General features: G+C 39.3%; 1 protein-coding gene across 5 annotated transcripts in view; it reads left to right on the forward strand.

The window, feature by feature from the left end:
• LOC104922433 (ATP-binding cassette sub-family A member 1-like) overlaps positions 1-12,088 on the forward strand; it is a 43,735-nt gene that overhangs the window by 14,686 nt on the left and 16,961 nt on the right. For all 5 annotated transcript variants that reach the window (XM_027283553.1, XM_027283552.1, XM_027283551.1 and 2 more), the window contains 2 exons: positions 6,442-6,633; positions 8,506-8,595. In XM_027283553.1, the coding sequence (XP_027139354.1) occupies positions 6,442-6,633; positions 8,506-8,595 (282 nt within the window). The remainder of the gene's footprint in view (positions 1-6,441; positions 6,634-8,505; positions 8,596-12,088) is intronic.

Here is a 12,088-nt window from a genome sequence, read left to right on the forward strand (position 1 = left end):
AATTTACAACCCAATGTCACCCGCATACCACTGATTCAGCCACCCCAATCACCTCAACAACAACCCCCGACACAGCCCACCAATCATCCCCTGCTTTGCAGTTGGAAGCTGGTGTCACATGGTTCCTCTTCCCTCTTCCCTCCCCTCTACATTTCTCCTCACGTGCAGAGACAGAGGCTCGAGACAAATTCACGTTACACTATATGATTCGGTTCTGCCCATCCCTCTCTCCAGAATGCCTATTGATGGATGAGGTGACTATCCCATAATCAGGAAGGTCTTTAGGACATTAATTGAAGAGGAGTGGAAATTATGGGAACCCTATTACCGCTGTGCCTCTTGTTTATTGTAATATGTATTTTGTCAGTTTTTTTTACAATTATTATAATGAGCAATGCATAAGCACAACACACAAATAGATGAACATAAAAATCTCTTAAGGGAAAATTATGTTTTGAGTCCTCTATGAGACGATTGTGTGATTCCCAGCCTCCAAACTCACTGCTGTAAGTCCTAATGTTTTTCCAATGAAAAGTTACCAGTTTTGACTGTGTGTGTGTGTGTGCGCGCACCTGTGTGTTTACATTTTTGTAGTCCCATAGACATGATGGCATAACACAGACTCTTCAAGGACATTTAGAACGATCAGTTGCTCTCTTGTTGCTGTCTGTGGCTCCCTCTCTCTCTGTCTTTTTCTCTCTCTCTCTCTCTCTTTTAAGAAAAATTAAAATAAAAACCTCCAGATGAGAGTTTCATTTGGGTACATGACTTGTTCAAATGCTTTTCTGAAGATCCCTTGGTCGTCCTGGCACTGACATTCTTTCCCAGTTTCACAGTTGTTTTGGTAATATCTTTTTGTGATCATTGTTTTGTCTCATAGTTTTGAGGTTTAGGAGTAAACTGTTTTAGATGGATACAGGAGTTCTGTAAAGTGTCAGAAACATCACTAGGAGCTCTCTAATTACTCACCACTTTTGCATCTATGATTATGAGTTTTTTTTGGAAGGGAATTTGACTAGATAATCACTAAATATTATTGGCAGGACGTGCTGCTCTTTTGTTGTTTGTTGTATGTTTCAAAGTAAAATGTACTCTTTAGTTTTTATCAAAAATGAAGGACTATAATCAATCAATTTGAAAAACGTATTTTGCCACTATGTTTTCACATTAACTTTGCTCTTTCCGTTTGTTTTTTTTGCCCAGGTGCTGACTAAAGGTTTTGGCTTCCACCTAGAGACCTCTGCAACACAACGCCCCTGGAGGAGTTTGTTCACATTGCTGACCGCAACGTGTCCCGTCTGACTCAAGAAATGATCTGCAAGTCCTCAAGTGACTGGCTTAACAGGCAAAAAGCCACTTCCTGTCCAACTTGGACTTCCTCAAACCGATTCGGGTGGAGTTTATTGAGTCCACATCGACCAGTTGTAGTTTTACACTGAATTTGAATATAACCATTAAATTTAAAGAAATATTCTTAGCAGCATATTACCCCCTATGAAAGGATTAAAAAGACTGACAGGTTGTCAGTCAATCAGGTCAACAACCTTATGTTTACACCTGGTGTCCTTCGTGACTTTGGGCTATTTGATTTGACGTGTTGTAAATACAAGGTATTTTGCTGACCGGAAAGTAAGACACTCCTTCCTTCCTAACTGCAAATAGTTATCAGTGACCTGTGTTGCTTCACTGCAGGATAGATATTCACAACTTAAGCAGATGGTTGCATGAGGACAGACCTCTCAAAAAATGCAATAGTCATCAGTCAGTTGGAAGTCACATATTGTTTGTGAATAAAGGATTTTGTTTGTCTCACCAGCAGAAAATTTTTGCTATTTTGTGCCACGGCTATTTATTACATGAAACACTGTCTTCCATTTAACAACTTGAGAGAGAAGATGTGTAGAGAAGATGAGCTGGGACATCAAGAAAAAATGCAAACACACATCCACACAGTGGATGGTTGCCTCTACACTTTAGAGACTTGTTGTGATTTCCTTTTAACTGGGAGCCATTGACTGTGACACTAATGTTATTTGACAAGAACAATCACTGTTTGTATAGTCTGGAATGAAATCACAATCAAAGCCAGTCCCTCCTTCCTTTTCTGCTTTACTACGAAACTTTGCACTTTCCCTTGTTTTTCTTACCCCCCTCTCTCTCCCTCCCTATCCGTGTCCCGAATCTTCCCAAACAGCCTGCCCTCTTCCCCATAAAACCTGTGACCTAAATGTGACTCACACGGATAAAGGATGTGAAGAGGTGAAACAAACATTGCCGTGGTGCTGCTCTTTAACTTGAGAATCAGGAAGAGAAATAGAGGTATCTTTAAAAAAAAAAATCCTGTTTCTGAAATAAATCAAGTCACCATGCTGAATAACTCAGCCCTGAGAAGCTGATCTTGTCATATTCTTTAGAAATGAGTCATTTTCAGACTCTCTAGTGTGTGTGATTCACCCAAATACATGATGTTCTTTATTGAAACTTGTAGATTCCAAATTTCCAAAGACAATTCCATTCACAACTTTTTATTCTTGTGTGTGTGTGTGTGAGATTCAAAGAGGGATCGAAACCGTTACGGTTAAAGACAAAATGAAACAACTGAGAGCGCAAAAGAACATACTAGAAAGCTACAGTATCTTTCTGTCTTCCTAGACGGCTGCTCTGTATTCACGACACCTGTGCTTTATCAGTGTCCAGACGTTCTAGCAGCTGACAAGCTTAGTGTGATAGATGAGACACAGACCACACCACACACACACAGCAGTTTGACTGACGGAAACATGGGGGGGGGGTCAAAGCCCGACCTGTTGTCTTTCTGGCTCCCCTCTTCCCTACCTTTGACCCCAATTTTTTTTCTTTCTACTTTCCACTTTCATTACACATGTTTTTTTTTCGCCTTTCACTTTTCTCTGCCTCTGTGATCAGCCGTTTCCTGACTCTTATATTGTATATGTCATATGAGATAAAACACTCAAGGACAACTGTAATGATACATTGATACTGAGATTTCAGAATTAGTATTTAAATTAAAATACATTAATGGTTCAGCAAAGCAGAACAGACAGAACAGTGTAAAATCTCTGCAACTAATAAAAATGTCCTTTTCCTCTAACAGAAGGATGTAAGGTCGGACCCCAAAGTTGTTTCAGGAAGTCTCAGCTGCAACCGACAATCTTCTGGAAAACCTGGGAGCAATGGCTGTGGAGGTACATACAACACCCACACATGTCACAGCAAGCAACGGACTATTGAAATATTTGTTTCCAAAGTTCAGTTTACAGTAGTAATGTTTGTGGTTTAAATCAATTTTTACCAAGAATCAGCTTGTTTAATTTATTATACACACAGATCACATGTAGTGGTAGTGCAAGGTTGGGACAGTGGGTTAAGACCTATTGACAATATAATATATATAAGAATCACGTCAAAGTAAAAGAGTGAAAAATCTGTAAATTCTGCAAAAAATGCAAAAAAAACATCCCTCTCAAGTTTAAATGAGAACAAACAGGCTGCGTGAAAATGTTCCTGTGGTGGTGACACAAGAACATTACTCAGCCAACAACCAGGTGTGTTGTCTTCGCGGTCCCGTGTACATACCCAGTGGAGGATTGCTGCGCACACACTCACAAACACACGCACATCTCGCGAAGCTAATTAACCCAGTCTGAGCGGTGGAATGTAGTAGGAGGAGAGAAGCGCAGTCTTATCTTTATTTTATAGTCCTGTGGAGACCTTGTCTTGTTTTAGGTTGCTGATGACATGTAAACACAAAGTGACATACTCACTGAAAGAGAATCTATTTTATCTCTGATTATATTGCTACTAACAGAAATCATCATTTCTTCAGTGTTATCACTTTGCTAGAAGCAGATTATTGGGTTTGCTCAGCTGGTTGGTAGATGCAGTACACGTTGGCAGATGGAGCACATGCACTCATGTAAACTCTTCTCCTTTACCAGTAAATCTCTGCAGCCTGTGTTTCATGCCCTGCTCATCACTGTTGAGAAGGCAAAAAGACCACACCAAAATGGATTCTCAAAATGTCTTTTTTCACATTGTCACATGTAAAGATACAACTTTCTATGCATTTTTTTTAGTTATCCCACTCTAGCCTCAAGTGGAATTGGTGGAAATAAGCTTAGTTGCACTGTTTTCACAAGATCCTTGCAAAAAGTTACATAAACTACATTACCAGGATTAAGTAAGTTGTGGTCTTCAATATCAATGTGTTAGCGCCATCTCTGATTATATTTTTAATCCAGCTAGATGCAGTCTTTCTTTAAACTTGTTTCTCTGATGCTAGTAGATTATTTTTGTTCCTCTCTAGCTGCAGTCTCTTTAAAACTTCACTCTGGTATTCCCACTATTCCCGACTACTGCACAAATTTATCACACTCCTGCCTTATTTCATATTTAATTAAGAGAAAAAGTCTAATTTTCATAACCTTTGAATGATTAATTTAATTATCAACACGTTTTGTTTATGGTTCATCTTCATTGTATTGTTTCTCCCCTAAATAGTTTAGCAGTTGCTTGTCTAGAGGTAGAGTGTGTATGAATAAACTCTAGTAACCTCTGTGTTCGAAAACCTAATCACCATCCATCATAGAGAAATCTACAATCTGATTTCTGGTGGAAGATCGATTAGAGTCTCTCAAATTAACTGAACCTCTTACGAATTTATGTTGATAGGTCAGAATCAGTGATGATGTGTCCTTTCAAACCCTATTTTAACATTAACTAATTACATATTATGTAAGGTTACACAGATGTAATCACACTCCTCATTACATCAGCTGCTTTTTTAATGCTTACATTTAGCAGGCTGTTGTTAACTATATGTTTTGAGGAGGTTTACATGTTGGAGAGAGCAGGAGTCTTAAAACCTGGAGTTAAAATACACAATTCCATGTTAACCAATTATTTATGATTCGCCCCTGAGAGCTGCTTTAGTCTGAATAGCGTGTGCTGGAGTGAAGGGACACACAATCGAATTATTTTTCACAGAGAATGGCTTGGTTTTTTGTTTTTTAATCGCTTATTTCAATTTTGTCTGGAAGTCGTTATCTCCTTTGCTCTTAATTCCACTCTTCATGTGGATGATTTTTTTCCCTCGCTGACATTGATGATCTATTTCACAGCATCCCTATACTCCCAAACACAAGCGCACACCTCCTCCTCTTACTATTTATACATACAACCCAATGTCACACGCATACACTGATTCAGCCACCCCAATCCACCTCAACAACAACCCCCGACACAGCCCACCAGATCATCCCCTGCTTTGCAGTTGGAAGGCTGGTGTCACATGACCGTTCCTCTTCCCTCTTCCCTCCCCTCTACATTTCTCCTCACGTGCAGAGACAGAGGCTCGGAGACAAATTCACGTTACACTATATGATTCGGTTCTCCCCATCCCTCTCTCCCAGACTGCCTATTGATGGATGAGGATGACTATCCAATAATCCAGGAAGGTCTTTAGGAACATTAATTAAGAAGAGGAGTGGAAATTATGGGAACCTTATTACCGCTGTGCCTCTTGTTATATGTAATATGTATTTTGTCAGTTTTTTTACAATTATTATAATGAGCAATGCATAAGAGCAAACACACAAATAGATGAACATAAAAATCTCTTAAGGGAAAATTATGTTTTGAGTCCTCTATGAGACGATTAGTGTGATTCCCAAGCCTCCAAACTCACTGCTGTAAGTCCTAATGTTTTTCCAATGAAAAGATTACCAGTTTTGACTGTGTGTGTGCGCGCACATGTGTGTTTACATTTTTGTAGTCCCATAGACATGATGGCATAACACAGACTCTTCAAGGACATTTAGAACAGATCGGTATGCTCCTCTTGTTGCTGTCTGTGGCTCTCCCTCTCTCTCTGTCTCTTTCTCTCTCTCTCTCTCTCTTTTAAGAAAAATTAAATATAAAAAAAAGGATTTTTTTTAACCTCCAGATGAGAGTTTCATTTGGGTACATGACTTGTCAAAATGCTTTTCTGAAGATGCCCTTGGTCAGTCCTGGCACTGACATTCTTTCCCAGTTTCACAGTTGTTTGGTAATATCTTTTTGTGATCATTGTTTTGTCTCATAGTTTTTAGGTTTTAGGAGTTAAACTGTTTTAGATGGATACAGGAAGTTCTGTAAAGTGTCAGAAACATCCACTAAGGGAGCTCTCATAATTACTCACCACTTTTGCATTCTTATGAATTTTTATGAGGTTTTTTGGAAGGGAATTTGACTAGATAATCACTAAATATTTATTGGCAGGACGTGCTGCTCTTTTGTTATTTGTTGTATGTTTCAAAGTAAAATGTACTCTTTAGTGTTTATCAAAAATGAAGGCATATAATGAATCAAATTTGAAAAACGTATTTTGCCACTATGTTTTCACATTAACATTGACTCTTTCCGTTTGTTTTTTGTGCCCAGGTGCTGACTAAAGGTTTTGGCTTCCACCTCAGAGACCTCTGCAACACAACGCCCCTGGAGGAGTTTGTTCACATTGCTGACCGCAACGTGTCCCGTCTGACTCAAGAAATGATCTGCAAGTCCTCAAGTGACTGGCTTAACAAGGCACAAAGCCACTTCCTGTCCAACTTGGACTTCCTCAAACCGATTCGGGTGAGTTTATTGAGTCACATCGACCAGTTGTAGTTTTACACTGAATTTGAATATAACCATTAAATTTAAAGAAATATTCTTAGCAGCATATTACCACAATATGAAAGGATAAAAAGACTGACAGGTTGTCAGTCAATCAGGTCAACAACCTTATGTTTCACACGTGGGTCTAAGGACAGAGGGTGTCCTCCCTGTACAGATTGTAAAGCCTTCCGAGGCAAATGTATTTTGTGACTTTGGGCTATTTGATTTGACGTGTTGTAAATCACAAGGTATTTTGCTGACCGGAAAAGTAAGAGACTCCCTTCCTTTCTAACTGCAAAATAGTTATCAATGTCCTGTGTTGCGTCACTGCAGGATAGATATTCACCAACTTAAGCAAGAATGGGTTGCATGAGAACAGACAGTCTCAAAAAATGCAATAGTCATCAGTCAGTTGGAAGTCACATATTGTTCGTGAATAAAGGATTTTGTTTGTCTCACCAGCAGAAATATTTTTGCTATTTTTGCCACCGCTATTTATTTACATGAAACACTGTCTTCCATTTAACAACTTGAGAGAGAAGATGTGTAGAGAAGATGAGCTGGGACATCAAGAAAAAATGCAAACACACATCCACACAGTGGATGGTTGCCTCTACACTTTAGAGACTTGTTGTGATTTCCTTTTTAACTGGGAGCCATTGACTGTGACACTAATGTTATTTGACAAGAACAATCACTGTTTGTATAGGTCTGGCATGAAATCGCCAATCAAAGCCAGTCCCTCCTTCCTTTTCTGCTTACTACGAAACTTTGCACTTTCCCTTGTTTTTCTTACCCCCCTCTCTCTCGCCTCCATCCCGTGTCCCGAATCTTCCCAAACAGCCTGCCCTCTTCCCATAAAACCTGTGACCTAAATGTGACTCACACGGATAAAGGATGTGAAGAGGTGAAACAAACATTGCCGTGGTGCTGCTCTTTAACTTGAGAATCAGGAAGAGAAATAGAGCGTATCTTTAAAAAAAAAAAATCCTGTTTCTGAAATAAATCAAGTCACCAATGCTGAATAACTCAGAGCCCTGAGAAGCTGATCTCTTGTCATCATATCATTAGAAATGAGTCATTTTCAGACTCTCTAAGTGTGTGTGATTCACCCTAAAATACATGATGTTCTTTATTGAAACTTTGGTAAACAGAAATTCCAAACTTTCCTAAAGTAATAAAATTGTGTAAAAAGGGAGGCCAGCAGTCTTTCACAATTCCACTTTCTCCCTTTTTTTATTCTGTGTGTAGGCGTGTGTGTGTGAGATTCAAAGAGGGATCGAAACCGTTACGGTTAAAGACAAAATGAAACAACTGAGAGCGCAAGAACATACTAGAAAGCTACAGTATCTTTCTGTCTTCCTAGACGGCTGCTCTGTATTCAGCGACACCTGTGCTTTATCAAGTGTCAGACGTTCCAGCAGCTGACAGCTTAGTGTGATAGATGAGAACACAGACACACACACACACACACACACACACAGCAGTTTGACTGACGGAAACATGGGGGGGTGTCAAAGCCCGACCTGTTGTTCTTTCTCGGCTCCCCTCTTCCCTCACCTTTTGACCTCAATGTTTTTTCTCTTCTTACTTTCCCACCTCTTCATTACCATGTTTTTTTTTCGCCTTCTCACCTTTCTCTGCCTCTGTGATCAGCCGTTTCCTGACTCTTATATTGTATTATATCATATGAGATAAAAACATCACCTCAAGGACAACTGTAATGATACATTGATACTGAGATTTCAGAATTAATATTAAATGAATAAATACATTAAATGGTTCAGCAAACAGCAGAACAGTGTAAAATCTCTGCAACATAATAAAAATGTCCTTTTCCTCTAACAGAAGGATGTAAGGTCGGACCCCAAAGTTGTTCAGGAAGTCTCAGCTGCAACCGACAATCTTCTGGAAAACCTGGGAGCACTGGCTGTGGAGGTACATACAACACCCACACATGTCACAGCAACAGGACTATTGAAATATTTGTTTCCAAAGTTCAGTTTACAGTAGTAATGTTTGTGGTTTAAATCAATTTTTACCAAGAATCAGCTTGTTTAATTTATTATACACACAGATCACATATAGTGGTAGTGCAAGGTTGGGACAGTGAGGTTAAGACCATATTGACAATATAAATATATATAAGTACATCACGTCAAAGTAAAAGAGTGAAAAATCTGTAAATATCTGCAAAAAATGCAAAAAACGATCCCTCTCAAGTTTAAATGAGAACAAACAGGCTGCGTGAAATGTTCCTGTAGGTGGTGACACAAGAACATTACTCAGCCAACAACCAGGTGTGTTGTCTTCGCGGTCCCGTGTACATACCCAGTGGAGGATTGCATGCGCACACACTCACAAACACACACACATCTCGCCGAAGCTAATGTAACCCAGTCTGAGCAGGTGGAATGTAGTAAGAGAGGAGAGAAGCAGCAGTCTTATCTTATATTTTATAGTCCTGTGGAGACCTTGTCTTTGTTTTAGGTTGCTGATGACATGTAAACACAAAGTGACATACTCACTGAAAGAGAATCTATTTTATCTCTGATTATATTGCTGCTAACAGAAATCAATCATTTCTTCAGGGTGTATCACTTTGCTAGAAGCAGATTATTTGGGTTTGCTCAGCTGGTTGGTAGATGCAGTAACACGTTGGCAGAGTGGAGCAATGCACTTATGTAAACTCTTCTCCTTTACCAGTAATCATCTGCAGCCTGTGTTTCATGCCCTGCTCATCACTGTTGGAAGGCAAAAAGAACCACAGCCATAACGGCTTCTCAAAATGTCTTTTTCACATTGTCACATGTAAAGATACAACTTTCTTTCTTTTTTTTTAGTTATCCACAATCCTAGCATCAAAGTGGAATTGGTGGAAATAAGCTTAGTTGCACTGTTTTCACAAAGATCCTTGCAAAATTAGTTACATAAACTACATTACCAGGATAAAGTAAGTTGTGAGTCTTAATCAAAGCTCATCAATAGTGTTCAGCAGCCATCCATGTCCTTGATTTATAATTTTTTAAATTCCTAGCTAGATGCAGTGTTTATCTTAAACTTTTTTCTCTGATGCTAAGTAGATTATTTTGTTCAGCTCTAGGCTTCAGAGATTTAAACTCTAACAATCTGGATTTACACTCATTCCCAGACTACTGCAACAATTTATACAAAAGCCTGCCTTATGATTCATGTTAATTAAAGAAAAAGGCTCATTAATTTCATAACCTTTGAATGATTAATTATAATCAACACGTTTCTTTAGTGGTATTCATCTTCATTGTATTGTTTCCCTCTAAATAGTTTAGCAGTTGCTTAGTCTAGAGGTAGAGTGTATATGAATAAACTCTAGTAACCTCTGTGTTCGAAAACCTAATCACCATCATCATAGAGAAATCTACAATCTGATTTCTGGATGGAAGATCGATTAGAGTCTCTCAAATTAACTGAACCTCTTACGAATTTTATGTTGATATGGTCAGAATACAGTGATGATGTGTCATTCAAACCCTATTTTAACTAATTAACTAATATTCATTATTATGTAAGGCTTAACACAGATGCTAATCATCACTCATCATTACATCAGCTTGCTTTTTTAATGCTTTACATTTAGCAGGCTGTTGTTAATTATTGTTTTGAGGAGGTTTACATTGTTGGAGAGAGCAGGAGTCTTAAAACCTGGAGTTAAAATACACAATTCCATGTTAACAATTAATTTATGATTCGCCCCTGAGCTGCTTTAGTCTGAATAGCTGTGTGCTGGAGTGGAAATTTGAACTTTAGTAACCTCATACAGGCTCTGCTGCGAGGTTACTCTGGGACGTTCCTGTTCTGCTGCCTGTCTGTCTGTGTGTGTGTGTGTGTGTGTGTGTGTGTGTCTGTCTGTGTGTGTGTGTTTCTCACCTAGTCATCCAAGTTAACATGGGTGCCGTCCCTCTAGGGAAATGACACATACTCAGCATAGGCAAATCAATATTAACTCTGATGGACCAACACACAATTTTTTGGGCAAACGGCGTCATAATCTACTACTAAAAGATGCTGGTGTGTCTGTGTGTGCACGCATGAGAACATTTGACACCACAACACGAACAAGACGAAAAAAAGTGATGCTTTCTGTCCGTCAGTGTTTTGTTTTTGCAACTACTGTAGAGCTGTGAAGAGATGAAGGCACACACGTTCAACTTTTTGAGGAAGCCACCATGACCTACCAATAACCCAGATATGTCTAACACACACACAGTACAACAACCTTTTTTGCACATGCAGGAAACCATGTGACTTTTTGATGTGGCAGAAGGCTCAGCTGCAAAGCAACCGTGTGTCTGTGATCTGAGAAGCAACAGCTCCCTCAGTCTCACTTTCTCTTTGTTGGAAAACAGTGTTGGATATCTTGAAGACGGGAAGACTAAGAACCAAAAGCCGTAGACAGCCCATTTGAAAGTACACAGAGAAACACAGTGTTATTTGTTCTGAAACAACCACGCATGGCGTGTCAGGATCTTCTTCTGTGTATTTTGTGCCTCATCCTGCCCGTTTATGTTGTAGTGCGTGGATGTGTGTTTGTATGTCAGTGTTGTCAGTATAACAGCGCTCTACTTGTGGAGCCTGCGGAGGTTTCCTTATTAGAAGAACGACCGATAGTAACCTCTCTTTCCTCTCGCACTTTCCACTGCTGCCTTCTCCACTACGAGCTCATATAATTGTCTTTCTTTCTTTCTTTCTTTCTTTCTTTCTTTGTCTGTCTTTCTGTCTTTATTCCTTTGTCATTTTTCTCAGCCGCCATCCCTCACACACAGCTTAGCTTAAGTCCAAGTGTAACCTCCGGTGGTTCACACTTAGGAAACAATAGCTCCCCTTCTTCTTCCAACCATACTTTGCTTTACTTGCACGAAAACCACCAAACCCCTCCTTTCATTCCTTCCCTATCACGAGTCGGTGACATAATTGCATGCGCTTTGACCAGTTTGGAGGCATTAAGAGGGAACTTGTGGGAACTTGTCGCTTGACCTGTAGTAACCTCCATTGCGAACCAAAATGAACTCCCTGCTCCCTGCAGCCTGACGTAACGTTGACTTGATAATTGATGTTGATAGAATATCAAGGACAATTTCTCTGGAGACTAGTGGCAAAAGCCCTATTGTGTATTTACTGGAAAAGTGTGTGATCATGTCACCCAATTATTCTACAAAGTGTTACAAAGAAATGAAACAAATGTCCGGTCTGTTTAGCCTTAATTAGGAGGACATTAATGAGTTCCTCAACAGCAGGAACATAGCAAAACTCGTGTACTTTAGTTCATCTTACTGGGTTTTTGATACATTAAGTTTAACTTAACTATAATAGAATCTGTTATACGTAGCTGAGAAGTAGCAGAACAAGTGTTTGTGCTGTAATAACAAGGTATTGGTACTGCACTGCCCCCAAG

Source organism: Larimichthys crocea, chromosome X (assembly GCF_000972845.2).
Source record: "Larimichthys crocea isolate SSNF chromosome X, L_crocea_2.0, whole genome shotgun sequence".
Classification (NCBI taxonomy): Eukaryota; Metazoa; Chordata; class Actinopteri; family Sciaenidae; genus Larimichthys; species Larimichthys crocea.